Source organism: Grampus griseus, assembly GCF_964374135.1.
Source record: "Grampus griseus genome assembly, chromosome: 20".
Classification (NCBI taxonomy): Eukaryota; Metazoa; Chordata; class Mammalia; order Artiodactyla; family Delphinidae; genus Grampus; species Grampus griseus.
Window position 1 is genome coordinate 27489438 of NC_139014.1, and position 19721 is coordinate 27509158.

The following is a 19721-nucleotide window of genomic DNA, read 5'->3' on the forward strand; positions in this document are numbered from 1 at the left end:
TTGAGCCTTCATAACATGGTTTGACAAGCAGTATCAGCGGGCAACCAGTTGGAGGAGGAGTTGTTCATGACAATGAGTGTGTTTTAGACATTGTGCCGTCATGTATTATTTCATTTAGCACAAGTTACATCTCTATGATCATTAATATTCATTTTAGTGGTTGTAAGCTCTCCGTGGACATGCAATGAGATATAGAAGTTTCAGGGAGGAGATTTGAATTGCAGGATGAGGATTTGGATTTATTAATATTTCAGCCAGTATGAATTCATTAAGAATCTTTGAGTAACAGAGATACATTCCAAAATCCATATTTAATAAAGGTTGGTTTTGCAGTGGCTTTGGAATGAATAGAGAGTAAAGGAGAAAAGAAAAGGATATGAGGCCAGTAAGGAGTCAATTTCACTTCCCTGGTGGCACAGTGGTTAATTCGCCTGCCAATGCAGGGCATACGGGTTTGAGCCCTGGTCCAGGAAGATCCCACATGCCGTGGAGCAACTAAGGCCGTTGATGGTTGTCACTGTTCCTGTTGTTGGATGCGGGCACGGAGCCCGAGCCTCACAAGTCCCAGCTGTCTGAGCTCCTCTTGTCGGCTGAGGCCCGTCAGTTTCACATTGTCTACTTGGGAGACGTTGAGAGCCTGAACTGAGTTAGTTGTATTGGTATCTGATAAAACATTTAGAAGAGAAGAATCAAAGATGTTTCCAAGATCTTGATTTGGGGCTGGTGCTGCCTGGTACGTAAGATGGCATAGTTTTAGAAGAAGTAGAATTTGATTATTAGAATTAGACTTACATTATGTTGAAAATTTTATAAGGCAAAATTGCACTGTATAGTTTAAATAATAAAGTGTTGCCATTAAAAATTTTCAAGATAGTACCTTTGTAAAAAGTCCTGAAATTTTTCCATACTCTTTTGCTGTTAAATGGTTACTTAGCTTTCTCATCCTCTTTTGAAATGCTTAATATCTTAAACACATCTTGAAAATGTATTCATTACAGCACCTAGAAGATGAGAGTTGCATTGTATGAAACAGTATATTTTTAGGTTCAGTAAGTTAAGATTTGAAGTGTTTTCTTGGAGCTTTTGAATATACTGCAAAGGAATAACACTAGGTGTCGCTAACACATTGAGCTAAGAAAAGTATAGCTGTTCCCTTGAAAGATTTGCCCTAAAGCTTTTAGTGTAGCTTTTACACTTTTTGTGTTGCCTTTACACAAAAAACTTTAGAGAAAACATGCAAGGACATATTTGAGGTGAATTCCAATTAGTTTATTATTTGTTAGAAGTTGGATGCCAACAGACCTTGCCATGTCAAGATTGCTAGCCAGGAAACAATTTTTATGGGTTTCATTTGGGAACAATATAAAGTCAGTGATTTGGGTAACTGGCAAGCAGAGAAAGTTTGAATATGGACCCAAATCAAAAAATTGCCTTTGTTGAGAGTATCTTATTTTTTTTGGTCCACTGTCTTATTACTGGAAAGAGAAGTAATGGATGGCTCTTTAGTCACCTGGCAATGAAAGATCTTTGGGTGTCATGGAGTGAATAGAAGCAGAAATGAAGAATAATATTGAAGTAACTTGTGGAATCCATTCATATTAGTAGAGGCAATTTTTTTTGTAGTGTATGTTTCTTAAGGTGTCACTTTAGAGAAGTCTTGTATCTGAAGTTTAGTCTTTCCAATGTTTAAATAGTGGCTTTATGTGACTTTTGTTGATTTGAAAAGTGAGTTTGAAATTTTATTATAAATTGGTATTTTTCTTGTTTGAAGTATTTTGATGTTTTTCTACTCTAAAATGGAAGATATTCTTTGGACACAAGCTGACTTACGAGTGTGTGGAAGACAGCTTTTTCTTTTCTTATAAATGTTACTGCGTATGTTAAATATCATAAAGTGCACAGATCGTAAGTGTGCAGACTGAATTTTTATATGTGTATGTAACCTTCTGGGCACCACTCAGATTAAGACAGAACATTTGGAGCAACTCAGGAGTCTCTCATGCCACTTTCCTGTCAATACTGTCCTCATACCTCCACGTAACCACTATTCTGACTTCTATCACCAGAGATTAGCTTTTTCTATTCTTGAACTTAAAAAAAGGGGGGGATGGGGGGACATAGATAACCCAATCTATTCTTTTGTGTCTGGCTTCTTTCTCTCAACAGTGTGACTATGAGATTCTTTCATGTTATCGTACGTAGAAGTAATTTGTTCTCATTTTTGCTATATACTATCTTACCATGAATACAATGCATTTTATTTTATTTATTTTTTTAAAATTTATTTATTTATTTATTTGGCTGTGTTGGGTCTTGGTTGTGGCACGCAGGCTCTTCGTTGTGGCACTCAGGCTTCTCTTGAGTTGTGGCGCTCAGGCTCCAGAGCACGCGGGCTCAGTAGTTGAGGTGCTCAGGCCCAGCTGTCCCCGGCATGTAGGATCCTAGTTCTTTGACCAGGGATTGAACCCGTGTCCACTTCATTGGAGGGCGGACTCCCAACCACTGGACCACCAGAAAAGTCCCACAGTGCATTTTTAAAAGTTCGTTATACACCTGATAGACATTTTTGTTGGTTCTACTTTTTGAGCATTATGGATAAAGCTGCTCTGACGTTCTTGTAAGTGTTCCTTGGTGGATATATGCTGCACCCATTTCTCTTGGATATAGACCTAGGAATGGATTTACTGTGTCATAGTGTAGGTGTATGTTTAACTTTAGTAGATATTGCCAACCAGTCTTCCAAAGTGTTTTTACTGATATGTACTCCTACCAGCAATGTATGAAAGTTTCATTTGCTCCACATTTTCATTAGCTCTTAGTATTGTCAATCTTACTAATTTAATAATTTTTTTGTGTATGTGTTGGTATCTCATTGTGGGGTTTTAAAGATGCTTTTATTTTGCAATAATTTTAAACTTTCAGAAAATTTTATAACTGTTACAGGGAACTCCTGTTACTCATTACCCAGATTTACCAATAAAGGACATTTTGCCCCTTTTGCTTTATCATTCTCTCATTTTTATTTTTTTCCTGTGAAGATTTTTTTCGGAACCATTTATAAGTAGGAGAATTTATGCCCCCCCTCTTTTCCATAAATAATTCAGTATATATTTCCTGGGAGTAAGCACATTATCTTTTACAACCATAGCACTATTATCAAAACCAGGACATTTAAATTTGATACAATACTATTTTGTAATCCACAGTCCATTTTCCGGTTTCATCATTTGTCCTAATAGTCTTCTTTATAGGTTTTCTTACATTTTCACTTTCTTAATATTGTCTTTTGATGAAAGAAATCCAGATCAGATTTTAAGTGGTTTACTCTATTTTTTTTTATTTTTATTTTTGGCTGCGTTGGGTCTTTGTTGCTGTGCACGGGCTTTCTCTGGTTGCGGCGAGCAGGAGATACTCTTCGTTGTGGTGCGTGGGCTTCTCATTGCAGCGGCTTCTCTTGTTGTGGAGCACGGGCTCTAGACGCGCAGGCTTCAGTAGTTTTGGTGTGCGGGCTCAGTAGTTGTGACTCACGGGCTCTAGAGCGCAGGCTCAGTAGTTGTGGCGCACGGGCTTATTTGCTCTGCGGCATGTGGGATCTTCCCCAACCAGGGCTCAAACCCGTGTACCCTGCATTGGCAGGCGGATTCTTAACCACTGCACCACCATGGAAGCCTGGTTTACTCTATTCTTAATGCTTTTTGTATCCTTGTTTACTCTAAGGCCATGAAGATATTCTCCTGTGTTTTCTGTTAGAAGGTTGTTGTTATCATCTTTAGGTTTATAATCCTTTTGAAATTTTTGGTGTACGGTATGACATAGGGGTCAAGGGTTTTTTGAATTAAAAAAAGAAAAAGAAAACAGCTAACTCATTCAGCACCATTTCCTGAAAGGACCGTTCTTTCCCCACCAAATATGAGCATGTAATTCTTGCCAGCTCTGTGTTTTTGCTCTTTCTTTTTTGTTTTTTGGTCTCTTTTCAAATTGATTTTTAAAACCTTTTAACTTTGAAATAATTATAGACTCATGGGAAGTTGCAGAATATTAGAGTTCAGGGTACACTTCCCCCAGGGTCCCCCAGAGGTGACATCTTATGTGACCTGTAGTACAATATCAAAACCAGGAAATAGACATTTACATTGATTTTTCAAAAAATTTTGTAGTTTGTCTTTTCCAGTTTTATTTAGATATAATTGACCTACTATATTGTTTTTCTTTTATTTTCTCTGTGCTGAGCATCATGTGGGATCTTAGTACCCTGACCAGGGATCAAACCGGTGTCCCCTGCATCGGAAGCACAGAGTCTTAACCACTGGACCATCAGGGAAGTCGCTATGTTGATTCTTTTTTTAAATTTTATTTATTTATTTTTTATACAGCAGGTTCTCATTAGTTATCTACTTTATACATATTAGTGTGTACATGTCAATCCCAATCTCCCAATTCATCCCACGCCCCCACATTGATTTTTAACACCATAAATTATGGTCGTTTTGCCCATTTTGAACTTCATCTAGATGGATTCATAGGATATGAACTCAGATTTTCATCTGCAGACACAATGATTAATCTTGAGACTTAAGTCCCATTTTTTTTTTCGATTGACCACATATGAATATTCTTCAACCCTGGCCTAGGGGTTATTAGCAGCTAGACAGAGTGTGCATTGATCACACGGTTCTCATTTATGCCTTTGCTTTTTATCTTCTTTCCTTATGTGTACATTTCTGGTTTAAAGAGTATTGGTCAGCTTGATGTGAACTATCAGAAGTGATAACAAAATTAATAAATAATTGTTTTAAAAGGCTAATACTATTTTATTTATTTATTTATTTATTTTTACGGTACGCGGGCCTCTCACTGTTGTGGCCTCTCCCGTTGCGGAGCACAGGCTCCGGACGCGCAGGCTCAGCGGCCATGGCTCACGGGCCCAGCCGCTCCGCGGCATGTGGGATCTTCCCGGACCGGGGCACGAACCTGTGTCCCCTGCATCGGCAGGCGGACTCTCAACCACTGCACCACCAGGGAAGCCCAAGGCTAATACTCTTTTAAATAAGAAATTAACTAAAATTATAATGCATGAAGGTATGCAAATACAAATTATATATGTTTGTGACTCATTCTTGCCATTATTGGCGTTTTGGACCAGATGATTCTTTGTTATGGGGGGCTGTTCTGTACATTGTAGTTGCCACATCTGTGGCCTCCATCTACTAGATGCCCAAAGCAACTCTCTGAATTGTGACAATTAAGAACGTTTCCAGACATTGCCAAACATCCTCTGGTTAAGAACCACAACTCCAGAGAAAATTTTGATTGAAACTACTGGCTTAGGTACATATAATTTGATGGGAAAAGTTGTTGCGTGTAGTTAAGAATACCAAAGAGTTACTGTGCATATATATGTACACACCCACACCACACACCCACTTTAGTAAGAATTGTTTAAAAATGGAACTGAAATATCTGTATTTTTAAATATTAAAATCCATTATAAACTATCCATTATAAACTGTATTATAAACTATCCATTATAAACCTGTTCTTTCCCTTAATATTCATTCAAGTTGATTGTCAATAATCAGTTGTCTCATTTTTTTCAGATGGGAAGAGTGAGATAATAGAAAGTATTAGTTTTCTGGGGACCTTAAAAAGAAATGGAACTAGGATTTCTATTTTCTAAATTTTGTTCATATTCAATTTAATGTTTGAATTTTGGACATAGGACCAAAGGAATGAAATGGAGAATTTCTGATTTCCTAATTTTTGATTCAATTTACCTGTGAGTTTCAGTATTTTCTGGGAATCTTGATTTTACATTAGCAGTTGGGAGAATTCTTCATAAGACTCTCTAGAACTGTGATCATGTCTAATGGTCTTTGTATCTCTGGTGCCAAGTACATTGTCTAACAGTTAGTAGGGTGTGTGTGTTTGTGTGTGTGTGTCTATTTACATATATATTTACATATGTACGTGTATATGTATATATGCACATGTATATATGTTTAATAAATGTGTTTCAAGATTTCAGCCTTTTGCTGGATGTTTTCATCAAAGTGTGCTAGAGACTCAATATCAGAAAGATCCAAACTAAATTTCATAATCTTTTGCTGTTTGCTCTCATTCCATTCCATTCCCAATCCATCCCTTCTCCCTAAAATCTTCTTGTTTAAATTAATTAACAGAAGTCTCATTTTTCCATTCAGCCATACTGAAACTTGAGGGTCTATGCCACGTATTAGGAGGTATAAATGTAACTAAGGGCTGAGCCCTGCCTTGAGGAGATCATATTTTACTTGTGCGCGATGTCACTACATAATTGCAGTCTATGTCAGTGCTTCCCAAATGGGAGTGATTTTGCCCTCAAGGAAACATTTGTCTATGTTTGCAGACATTTTTTATTGTCACTATTAGGAGCTGCTACTGGCATCTAGTGGATAAAAGCCAGAGATGCTGTTAAACATCCTACAATGTACAGGACAACCTCCCACAACAAAAATTGTTCAGTCCAAAATGTCAGTAGCGCTGAGAAGCCCTGGTCTGTGAGATTTGTGTTACGTTGGAGGGTTGAATAGAGTGCTGTAGCTGAGCAGTGTTGGGATGCTTTGGGGAATTTTGACACTTGTGTTGCATAGTGAAGTTTCATAATATTAATATAAATAATGGCAACTATTTAAAAAAATAACTGGAATGTACCACACACATTATTTTAGGCACATTGCCCATTATTGTCTCATTATCCTGTCAATTTAACTAGTTAGTGTTATTCCTGTTTTACAGATGAAAAAAATTGAAGCTCATATTTAACCAGCTCAGCTTCTTTAATAGATGCCTTAAAAAAGAGACTATTTTTTATTTATTTTAAAAAATAAATTTATTTATTTATTTGTGGCTGTGTTGGGTCTTCGTTGCTGTGCGTGGGCTTTTTCTAGTTGTGGCGAGCTGGGGCTACTCTTTGTTGTGGTGCGCGGGCTTCTCATTGTGGTGGCTTCTCTTGTTGTGGAGCACGGGCTCTAGGTGCGCGGCCTTCAGTAGTTGTGGCTCGCAGGTTGTAGAGTGCAGTCTCAGTAGTTGTGGCGCATGGCCTTAGTTGCTCTGTGCATGTGGGATATTCCTGGACCAGGGCTCGAACCCGTGTTCCCTGCATTGGCAGGTAGATTCTTAACCACTGCACCACCAGGGAAGTCCCCCAAAAGACTATCTTTTAGATCAGTTTTAGGTTCATAGTAAAATTGAGCTGAAAGTACGAAGAGTTCCCGTATACCTCCTGTCCCCCCAAACACACAGCCTCCCTGCTATCAGCATTCCACATCAGGAGTGGGGCATTGTTAGAATCGATGAACTGACACTGCCACATCATTATCACTAAGAGTCCATGGTTTACATTAGGGTTTACTTCCAGTGTTGTACATGCTATGGGTTTTGACAGATGTATAATGACGTGTACCCACCATTATAGGGTTATACAGAATAATCTCACTGCCCTAAATATCCTCTGTGTTCTGCCTATGTATGCACTGCTCTAAAAGTCTTGTGGGCACCCTTCTCTGGCAACCACTGGTCTTTTTACTGTCCATGTAGTTTTGCCTTTTTCAGAATGTCATATAGCTGGAATCATACAGTATGTAGCCATTTCAGATTGGCTTATTTCACCTAGTAATATGCATTTAAGTTTTCCCCATGTCTTTTCATGGCTTGATAGCGCACTTGTTTCTAGTGCTGGGTAATATTCCACTGTCTGGAGGTACCACTGTTTATTTATGACAGACACTTTTAAAAAATTAAGATATACATACTATAAAATGTACAAATCTCAAGTCTGTAGTTTGATGACTGTGTGTGTGTTTTATATATGTTTATACGCAAATAAGTCAAACTACCATTGAGAACAAAATGTAGAACATTTTTCTTACTCAGAAAGTTCCCCAGTCACTATTAGCCTCAAGGTAATCACTATTCTGACCATAGATTAGCTTTGCCTCATTGAACTTCACATAAGTAGAGGTACACAGTATGTGCTACTTTGTGTCTGTCCTTTGCACTATGTCTTTTAAAAATTCACCCATGTTGTTGCATGTTGCAGTAGTTGTTTTTTAATTTTTATTTATTTTCCTTTTTTCTTTGGCTGCGTCAGGTCTTAGTTGTGGCACACGGGATCTTCGCTGAGGCATGCGAGATCTTTCGTTGTGGTGCGCAGTCTCTTCGTTGTGGTGGGTGCGCTTCTCTCTTGTTGTGGCGTGCGTGTTTTCTCTCTCTAGTTGTGGCACGCGAGCTCTAGGATGTGTAGGCGCTGTAGTTTGTGGCACGCAGGTGCACCCAATAGTTGTGGCACGCGGGCTTAGTTGCCCCGCGGCATGTGGGATCTTAGTTCCTGGACCAGGGATTGAACCTGCGTCCCCTGCATTGGAAGGCGGATTCTTTACCACTGGACCACCAGGGAAACTACTACCAGTAGTTTGTATTTTTAATTTTTTTTCATTACTGGGTTTTATTCCATGGATCGAATGTACCACAGTTTGTTTAGCTCTTCTTTTGATGAGGATTTGTGTTTCTGGCTTCTGGCTATAGTAAATAAAGCTCCTATGAACATAATTGTAGATTTATGTACGTTAGGAGTAGAATTGCTGGGTCATAGGTTAGGCATGTATTTAACTTTATTAGAAATTACCTGGAGTTTTCCAAAGGGGTTGTACCATTACACACTTACATCCACAATATCTGAGAGTTCTAATTGCTCCATTTCCTGCGACCATTGGTTCTGTCAGTCTTTTTTTTTTTTAATAAATTTATTTATTTTTGGCTGCGTTGGGTCTTTGTTGCTGTGCGCGGGCTTTGTCTAGTTGTGGCGAGCGGGGACTACTCTTTGTTGCAGTGCAAGGCTTCTCGTTGCAGTGGCTTCTCATTGCAGAGCACGGGCTCTAGGTGCACGGGCTTCAGTAGTTGTGGCTCGCAGCCTCAGTAGTTGTGGCTCGCAGGCTCTAGAGCGCAACCTCAGTAGTTGTGGTGCATGGGCTTAGTTGCTCCACGGCATGTGGGATCTTCCCGGACTAGGGCTCGAACCCGTGTCCCCTCCATTGGCAGGCGGATTCTTAACCACTGTGCCACCAGGGAAGCCCCTGTCAGTCATTTTTTTTATCATCTTGTCAATATTACAAGTTTGTGTGATATCTGTTTTACAGAAGGAAAAAACCTTAGGCTTCTTTTTGATATAATCCGTTTCTCTTTGGTTAGATATCTACTGCAAAGCTATCTTCAATCAACAGATTATATCAGGGTAGGTTTACAATACGAGTATAATATGACAAACTCTTTTAAAAGTGGAAAAAGTCTATAAGCCAAAATTGGCTTATCTGCAGCACTGTTTTCTCTCTTTCCCTTTTCAATTGGACATGTATTCAGCATGAAATAAAATAATGAGTTAAAGGGAATCCAGTTTGTGTGTCTGAGTGATTATGAAGTGTTTATGACAGCTGCTAGGCTGACACTCTCTGTAATGGTGTTACATTGGCTTCTGAACACCTTCCAGTCTGCCTCCAGGCGTGTGTGTCTGTGTAGTCTGAGTGGTTTTACATTAACATCCACCCTGAGTAAGATCTTTTGACTACAGAAGTGTTACTTGCAAATGGAAGATACCATTAGGGCTGCTTCAAAGCTCTGGAATGGTATTTGGATTGGTGATGCTGAAGTAATGGCTCGGGTTTTGAAGTGTAATGTCTAAATCTGCGTTGCATAACCGGAGGAACGTGTGAGTTTAAACTGCTTTTCTTTGATCTTCCTTTCAAAAATCAGGCTGAAGGAGAAAGGTTAAAGTTGCCTTAAAATATTCCTCTCTATGTGTGTAAAAATTTGGAAGTATGAAAATATGATTACAAATTCCATTCATTATTTATGTTCTGCGGTTTTCATATTGTTTTTGAAACTTACTTCCTTCTTGCTTCAAGTTTTGTATTTTGAATTTAGTGTCAAGACCAAAATACAGACTCGGTTGCTGTCTGCTTTATGTGGTTAGCAAGTATCTGTTCTATAAGTTGTTAGTCCTCACAAATATGCATTTTAGGTGGTTTTTGTGGTTTGCATTTTTTTCTTGATGGCATACAGAGTAGGTTATGGAGATACTGACACTCTGACATTAACTGAATCATTTGTGGTTAGCTAGGCAGAAATAAAACAAAAAGCTTGTCCCCTCCTTCCTCCTACTTTTAGGAGCTTTCAAAAGAATTACATTTTTACCATTAGGAATACTTTCTTCAATGTGTGCTATCTTAAGTTTTTGATATTGTTGGAGCAGAACTGTAACACATAAAATGACCACCTGGCAGTGACTTGTTCAAGAAAAAAACCCCGAGTTTAAAAACTGTTTTTGAATACAGTATTAATGGAGATTCTGATGCCTCTTTGATCTGGTCATTTAGGGGGAATATTTTTCTCTGTTTCCTTATGTCTAAAATGAAAATATATCATCAGATTGGCTCACAGGGTGAGAGAGAGCTAGAGAGAGAGCTTGCTTTGTAGTGTGATCATTACTCATGTAGCTACGTGCTGTCCTTCTGTTGCTTAGGAACCAAATACCTTAGTATAAGATGATACTTCCCTCTCCTTCCCCTATCTCTTGTTTTATGTTTTTTAATTTTTACCCTTTCTAACTAAAAAAAATATACATATATATATATGTGTGTGTATATATATATATATATATATGTATTTACCTTTTCTCCTTATTTAAAAAAATTATTGTTGTTACTTTGTAAGTTAAAAAAACTGGCAGGAATTCCCTGACAGTCCAGCGATTAGCACTCCGCAGGCTTCCACTGCAGGGGGCCCGGGTTCTATCCCTGGTTAGCACAGTGTGCCCAGGAAAAAAAGAAAGAGAAAAGACCAGGGCTTTCCTGGTGGTGCAGTGGTTAAGAATCCGCCTGCCAATGCAGGGGACACGGGTTCAAGCCCTGGTCCAGGAAGATCCCACATGCCACGGAGCAACTAAGCCTATGCGCCACAACTACTGAGCCTGCACTGTAGAACCCGCAAGCCACAACTACTGAGCCTGTGTGCCACAACTACTGAAGCCCACACGCCTAGAGCCCATGCTCCGCAACACGAGAAGCCACTGCAATGAGAAGTCTGCACACTGCAACGAAGAGTAGCCCCAGCTTGCCTCAGCTAGAGAAAGCCCACACATAGCAATGAATACCCAGCGCAGCCAAAAATAAGATAAATAGAATAAGTAAATTTATTTAAAAAAAAAGAACACCAAAAACTGTCATGAACCAATCTTCATTTTAAAGAACTTCATCAGTTCAGTTGTGTTGTATGTATGATTACTACATGTGAAACAATTAGCAAAGTGATAACTTATATACTTGTTTATTTAAATAGACCAAGTAAGGTCCTTTTGTTACTTTGGGAACTGAATTAATTAGTGTAAAATGTTATCGGCTCTTCGCTCCTCCCATCTCTCTATATTTTTACCTTTTATCCCTATTTTGGGTGGGGTGGGTATTAAGGAAGGTTAAAATTTATTTGTGGAATTTTCACATTTTTCATATATATGAAAATAAACACTAATATACTATTTTTAAAGCAGTTTTAGGTTTACATAAAAGTTGAGCAGAAAGTACAGAGAATTCCCATGTATCCCTCATCCCCTGCATTTTCCCCTATTAACATCTTGCATTAGTGATGCGCCACGTGGCTTACAAGATCTTAGTTCCTGGACTAGGGATCGAACCTTAGCCCACGGCAGTGAAAGTGCTGAGTCCTAACCACTGGACCACCAGGGAATTCCCGAGGTACATTTGTTAAAATTGGTGAACCAGTATTGACACATTATTAACTAAAGTCCGTAGTTTACATTTTTCTCCTTAACGAAAAAGTTTTATTTGTTATTACTTTTTAACTTTAATGAAGCACTGTTCTTATTAAGGACTTCATTTCAACTCTGTCTATGTGGCTGGTACATGTGAGACAATTAGAATAGATTGATAATTCTACATTTGTTTATTTAAATGGACAGTTTTTACGTCACTCTTGGTAAGAAAACCTGTTGCAGGTAAAAACATTACATTAACCCAGAAAGGCTGGATTGAGCGTGGGATATTTGCCGGCGAGAGTGGCGACTGCCTTGATCTTGAGTGGGAGTGTGAAGACCAGTGTGATGAAACCTGCTGCCCAGATGAGGTGCTGCTTGCCACTCTGATAGTAGTCCTTTTCTTGAGAGCTGAAAAGCTTAGGAAGTAATATACCAGTGGGTTCAATAATGAGTTGTACCAAAATGTGTTTTATGATGTGGTGTTATAACAAATTTCCAGGTATTAAATGTTAACAACATGTTTTGAAAACAGGGAGGCAAAGGCAAATTAAGTACCATTAAGATTGAATAATGATGCCAACATAGACTTAGTCGTTTATTTATCAGTTCATTCATTTAACAAGCATCTTCTTGATTTAACTCTCTTGCTTCATATTTTAAATATACAGTTTAACACCTTTGCTTTGTTAGATAGATATGTCATTACCCGTATTTTAAAGCCAAACTCAGATTTAGCAAATTTGTATAGTTTATAAACAGAAGTCCAGTTTATTTTCTATTGTAATAAACTGTTGGAACCGTTGATGTTGCTGATGTGATCTTTGTAACTGATTATCTGTCATACTGTATGCAGTTGGCATTGTTGCCATAGGCCATGCATGATTTTGGGAAAAAAATAAAACTTTCAGGGTCTTACCTGTGGGCTGCTTTTACTCTCTTTGATTTTCCAAGTGGAATCAGAGGCATTACTTTTTGGAAAGCTCAGGTGTGAAAGATATTTTTGACTGAAAGTCAGGATGTGCTTGAGATAAACACAAAGAATTCTTTTTCCGATGTCTTTTATGTCTGATGGCTTGGTCTTTTTTTTTTTTTTTAAGAAGATGTTGTGGGTAGGAGTTTATTAATTAATTAATTTATATTTGCTGTGTTGCGTCTTCATTTCTGTGCGAGGTCTTTCTCTAGTTGTGGCAAGCGGGGGCCACTCTTCATCGCGGTGCACGGGCCTCTCACCATGGCGGCCTCTCTTGTTGCGGAGCACAGGCTCTAGACACGCAGGCTCAGTAGTTGTGGCTCACGGGCCCAGTTGCTCCGCTCCATGTGGGATCCTCTCAGACCAGGGCTCGAACCCGTGTCCCCTGCATTAGCAGGCAGATTCTCAACCACTGCGCCACCAGGGAAGCCCTTGGTCTTTTAATTTATATTTCCAGTGTAAAAATCCCTACTGTATGTGATGTAGCCATTTTGAAAAATAGGTAAATTAATACCTCTTTTTAAGTTTTTTAGAGATTAAACCTTGCTGATGTATTTATCAAGGAAAAAACCTGCTAATCATACCTTTTGTATTCAAACTGCTTGAGTTATAGGGGAAAGATAGTAATTTTTGTATGTTTCCTATCTTTAATAGGGACTGAGTTTGCTTTGAATGTTTACAAATCAACATTTTTCCACTTCAAGGGCTATCATTTTTTTATAACCCAATCATTGTACCTTATATGGGGGGAGAGATTGCTTATTACTGGATTTGGAATTAAGATATGAATTCAGTTAGGTATAAAAAGCTCTAGTTTTTCCAGAGCTGCTGAAATGAGTTCTTGAATTCAGTCATAATGCTGGAAATCAAGGGTCCTCCAGGATAAAACTCTTACATCATGAGCCCTGATGGAGGGCCACTATAATAAAGCCTGTTTGTTTATTTAGTTTGAGGCAGCATTGCTTTTCCAAAGGAGGCTAATTTATGCATTTTACTCACTGTGCATAAATAGATCTAAATCCAAAATTTATTAAAATCAGGCAAATATATTGGGCAAGAGACTTTATCAGACTGCTCATGAGAGAGTATAACTAAATTCCAATAATAATATGAAAGGGTGAAACCTCCTTTGAAGAAAATGCAAATTAAAATGACGGTGAGAATCCCACTGAACATCCACCAGAATGACACCAACTGTTGGATGTGGAGCAGGTTGAGAACTCTTTTACACTGGTAAATTGTTCAGTTACTGTTGTTAAAATCTACAAAATATGCACAAACTATGCACAGAAGCAACTTCAGTAGTATATACCCAAAAGAAATACTTAAATATGGTCACTAAATGCCATGTGCAAGAATATTCATAGTAATCTTCCTTTTGATGTTACCAGTTAAAAAATGGTAAAATCATGACACTCATACAACTGTAAAATGGACATGTGTCATAGATTTTATTTAACTTATTAATGAGGTGTTGGACAAGTTAATGCCGGTTCAAAGGAGAATCTGACGAACAGATATAGGGAATTAGGAATGCTGAAATGACCCTGTTAAGAGATGCAAACCTAGCTAATAGCCTGTTGGGAAAGTGTATACTGCTTGGAATCTTTTTTATGAGTGGAATTCAATTGTATATCTACTAAACAAGTTTCATTTGCATTTCTGTGGGCAAGAGTCAATTGCCTTACTATTCGTTTTCTACAACTTACAGTATTGTAAAATAGCCCAGTCAAGACAAAGGTGCAGATTCTTATAGAATCAAATAATCCCAAAGGATCCACTATATAACTCTTGGTAATCCACTGGAAGAACACACAGTAATCTTTTTCCCATTTGAAAGTTTGTTGCAATTTTTCCTGACATCTTATGAGCCCAAAACTAGAAACAACCTAGAAGTCCAGCAACCAACAGTAGAACAGATAAATTGTGGTCTTTTCATGCAATGGGAATCTATATAGCAACAGAAATAAAAAACTACGATCATATGCAACAATACAAATGAATTTCACAGGCATGTAATGTGTGAAAGAAGCCATTCACAAGAGAGTACATACTACGTGATTCCATTTAAATAAATTTGAAGAAGTAAAACTTATGTGTGAGAAGTGTTAGAAGTCAAGATAGTGGTTATGGTTATTCTTGCCTTGGGTTTGTGAGTGTGAAGGGGTGTGGAGGGACCTTCTGAGTATCTGTAATGTTCTGTTTCTTGATGTCTCTGCTGGTAACAGAGGTGTATTAACATTGAAAATTCATTAAGCTGTACATATACCTAAGATTTATGTATTACTGCTAAGTCTGTTATCTTTCAGTAAAGTTTGCTAAAAAGAATCAATTGGAGACCACAATTCTCCATTTGACCAGTGTCTAAAAGGGAAGTTGGGGGTGTAAATATGTACTATTGTCTTAATTCTGTGTCTTTGTAGAGCATAATTATTATTGTCCTTTGTGTTTGATTGAATTTTCTATTTTGTAGTCAGATGCCTTTGAAAAGTCATCAGGATTTCAGAAACAAGTTTGGTTCTGAGGGCTAGATGACCTTCATGTGCTTTCAGAATTCTCTAAAAGCACTTATAAAGCCCCCCTCCCCCCCCAGCTTTTATAGCCTTTTCTCTGTGTGTATGATTGTCTCGGCTGTTATAATTTCCTTTTGCCTTAGGTTGAGCTGTGAGATTCTAAACTTGTACTCCCCCCCACCCCTTTTTGGTTTGGTATGTAATTTGCATATTTTCACCATGTGAAAGCTATTTTCTATGGTTGGAAAAGATTTTTTTCCAACAGTGTGAACAAATCATTCTTTGTTCTCCTTATTGTGCCTCCAAACTGGTACGTCCGGTTTATGCTCCAAACAACAAAAGCCTGTCATCAGAAATTAAAATGCCAGTAAGAACAAAGGCAGAGACCCATGAGGAACTATTGGAGAGGTTTCCTCCCTGTTTGCTCCTCTCCCCAAGTTACTGCAGTTGCCAGGAAGTTGGAACATTGCTTGATACACGCCTTCCTTGTAGTTCTACCCTTGTATTTATTATTGTTGGTTTAAAAGTGAACTTAGAGCTCCTGGTAATTCTTCTCAGGATCAGTAAAATCCTCATCTCAGAGATTCTTTGCTGTTTTCAATGAGCTCTTTCTAAGAAATCTAAAAATCACTTTGAAAGCCTTAAAAAAACTTCATCAGTTTTGACATTTATTTGAGAGCAAAATTGCCAGTGAACATACTGTATAAAATGATTAGAGGCAATTGAAAACGGCAGCTAAAGCGGAGCCTATAAGGACATAGCCATTCTCTCTGTGTCCTACCTAAAATGTGCACGTCTTATCTATATACACGTTATTAGCACTGTCTCTGTTCTGCACTTGTATTCCAGTATAGAGTTTGCCTATATTATTGGGAGAGTTCTCTCCTCTGGGAAGTTTGACATTTGTGACTCACTTAGGATACTTTAGAATTATGCTTCTAACAATTTTGATTTTAACATATTCACAAACTTCTATACATAGTAATAGTGCTTCCCCCCACCTCCCTTCCCTGATGTGATAATTAAAGATTCTAGGACCTTAACTTAGAGGTAATGAAGGATCGGCAATGAATGTGGAGATGCGTTTTGTAATCACGCCTAATGTTTTTTGTCTTACCTGTTGCTGTACATTTAAAGAGGGATTTAGAGTAGAAGCTTAGAATAGAATAGGGCATTTAGGTTTGTTTTAAAAGCCGTTATGCTCAAAAGCATGGTGTGTTCAGATTTCAGAATGTTTTTGTATATCAAAGTAAGCTCTTGGGTATTAAATCCAGTGATAACAAACGTTTATCACATTGTGAATATGCCAAGACAGGTTTGTTTTATTCTTTATTGTTTAGTATAATTTAGTATAGCAGCTCAGTTAAATGTGATTAGACTTTTTAGCTTTAAGGCTTTATTTGATAGGACCAAAAGCTAAATGCTAGACTTGTGGCATATGGAAATAATAGTACAGAGCAGTGAATTTTGTGTTAGAATACTATGATTTGTTATAGGTATAAACCTTATTTGTGAGAGGTGGTTTTCATTACTCTGAATTATAATGTCAGTGCAATTTCTACAGTATTGTTTTTTTTAAATTTTAATTTTATTTATTTTTATATTTATTTTTTAATTTTTGGCTGTGCTGGGTCTTCGTTTCTGTGCGAGGGCTTTCTCTAGTTGCGGCAAGTGGGGGCGTCTTTTCATCGCAGCGCGCGGGCCTCTCACTATCGCGGCCTCTCTTGTTGCGGAGCACAGGCTCCAGACGCGCAGGCTCAGTAGTTGTGGCTCATGGGCCTAGTTGCTCCGCGGCATGTGGGATCTTCCCAGACCAGGGCTCGAACCCGTGTCCCCTGCATTGGCAGGCAGATTCTCAACCACTGCGCCACCAGGGAAGCCCTACAGTATTGTTTTATAATTTATTTTTCATTGCATTCTTAGTAGAAATAGTATGTATATTGAAGAATACTGTTTATCCATTGCCTAACAAACAACCTCTTTTCAAAAAGTAAATGACTTGGCAGCTTTGGAGGTAGCCAGTAATGCATCTATAATGTAATTGGACTGTATTAGTGATTTACCTTTTGGTGAAAGTGTTCTTAAAATCAAAGAGGTGATGGTAATTTTTGGATTTCAGAGAATGTGTGATTTACTGCATTGGGTGGGAGATTGAACAAAGTGACCCTTTAAGGATTTTTCTAAACTGAAAATTCTGTTCTATAAGAATAAAATGTGGACTTAGGAGCTGCAGTATATAATGGCAATGGTATTTTATTTAGAAAATTAATGTTTACAGAGGAATTTGTAGAGAGGTAAATTTAAGAAGTAAATTTAAGTTTGCTATACTGAGTTTGTAGCTTTTGTGTGTTTAATTGGTGATAGGTGGTGCTATTGTTGCATAGTTAGTGGGAAGAGCCTAGCATTCCTCGTATCTTCTGCTTCCCAAGTGCTATAGAGGGATTTGCCATTGTGGCCAATAAATACATTGTAATAATTTTTATAAGCTAAATGAATATGATGGCTCTTTAAGAGACAAAAATATTTACAGTTTGCAGCTCTTAAATTCGGGTAGAAGAGAAGCTGAAGATCTAAAAAAGTAGTTAATCTAAAAGACAGCTCTGCAGATTTATAGTTTAATATTGGAAGATTGATAAGCCTTTTATAATGTATACAATGATGATATTTTAAACTCCTTGTTTGGCAGGCCTATTTTTAAAAAATACCATCAGCGTGTTTATGGAATGTTTATCATTTTTATATCTGTTGTAAGTTCTTAGGTATTTAGAACGAGTTATTTCTATATCTGTTGTAAGTTTTCGGGTATTTAGAATGAGTTTTATAATATTTGCCATTTTCCCTATCTGATATTACATATTCCATCAAACACTTGAGAATTAAGAAAATGTATTGGGAACTACATTACCACTTATAGTAATCTGGAAAGCCTTTCTTAACATTATGATTTAATATGTTCAGTATTTCAGTTAGCAAATTGTTCTTTGGAACCACTAATTCTGAAAAGCAGTTGTTTTCACACTTGACACAAATATTAGAATAGCTCTTTTACTTTGGGATTAATAGGCTGCTGTACATCTGAGGAACAGATCTGATATTACTGAAAATGAACGGACATTCATACGTGTTTGATCTATGTGTGTAAGAAGAATAATGACATTTAAAGATGCGTACATATTTTTATATGCATAGAATACTGAAATTTAAAGCATCTTGAGGTCCTTTAGCACCTTTATAGTCTCAGCTTATAAATGCAAAGGAATATAGGCTTAGAGGAGGTAGGGGAAATGTGGAGATGTTGGTCAAACGGTGCAAAGTTGCAGTTTTGTAAGATGTACAAGTCAGGGGACGTAATGTTCAGGCATGATGACTGCAGTTAATACTATATTGAAGACTGGAAAAATAGATTTCAGATACTCTTATCACACACAGAAGGTAAGTCTGAGGAAGTGACTGTGGTAATCATTTCACCATATATATGTATATCAAATCTTCATGTTGTATACCTAAATGTATACAATATTTACTAAAATATATTTAGAAAAGAAAATAAGTAATAAAGGTTTATAGAGGTTAAATGATTTACTCAACGTAGTTAACAGGTTGGGTTGCAGAACCATAACTGGCAACTAGGACATTTACCCTCCACTTCAGTGTTCTTTGCAACATGTTTTGCTCTTTTTCATTTATAACAATTTGCGAAAGTTACTACAACATTTAAGTTCTGCTTTTCAGAATGCTAAGAATATTTATGTTTTTCTTACATAGAAAACTGAATACTAATTAAAAAAATCAGAGTTGCTTTGCTCTGAAATGGAAGGCAGTCACATAGGAACCGAACAGACTAACAAACTGGTAGTTTATTAAAGATAAAAATTACAGGTTTTCAGAACAGACCTTTTATTTTCCTATTCATATTAAGTGCATGCTCTTATAATTTTCTAAAAATATTTATGATAATTTAAGGTATTAATATACTTAATGTGTATGGTCAGCCATAAATAGGTGTGTGAATGTACATATACTACATTTCAGACCAAAAATCGTGATAAAAATTCAGGAGATCTTGTTTTTGTATAATAATGTTCTGACCTGCATTTTCATTTACTGAATTTTTTTTCTGTCTTCTGCAGATCAGTGGGGAAGCACAGGAGCTTTTTTCTGTTCGACATGGCCCAATTCGAGCAGCTAGAATCTTGCCTGCTCCACAGTTTGGTGAGTGTAGCCCTTAAGAAGAAACAAATCATTCAGAAAGAGGTTTCTCTTTTATTGGTCTTGGACAACAGACAGCAAGAATGATAACTAAAGTCTGTTTTCCTCCACGTGTCCATACTCCTTCCCCTCCTCCCTCCAAGATAAACTCTTAGTTCTGTCAGTTGAGATGGAAATAGGTAATCTTAACCAATTCAGTATGGCCATTCACTTTCTGCTGCGGTTTTGA

General features: G+C 37.5%; 1 protein-coding gene across 5 annotated transcripts in view; it reads left to right on the top strand.

Annotated features, from left to right (window-relative positions):
• The window catches only part of BCAS3 (BCAS3 microtubule associated cell migration factor), a 572645-nt gene that overhangs the window by 27752 nt on the left and 525172 nt on the right, over positions 1-19721 (top strand). For all 5 annotated transcript variants that reach the window (XM_082679094.1, XM_082679096.1, XM_082679097.1 and 2 more), the window contains exon 6: positions 19414-19495. In XM_082679094.1, the coding sequence (XP_082535220.1) occupies positions 19414-19495 (82 nt within the window). The remainder of the gene's footprint in view (positions 1-19413; positions 19496-19721) is intronic.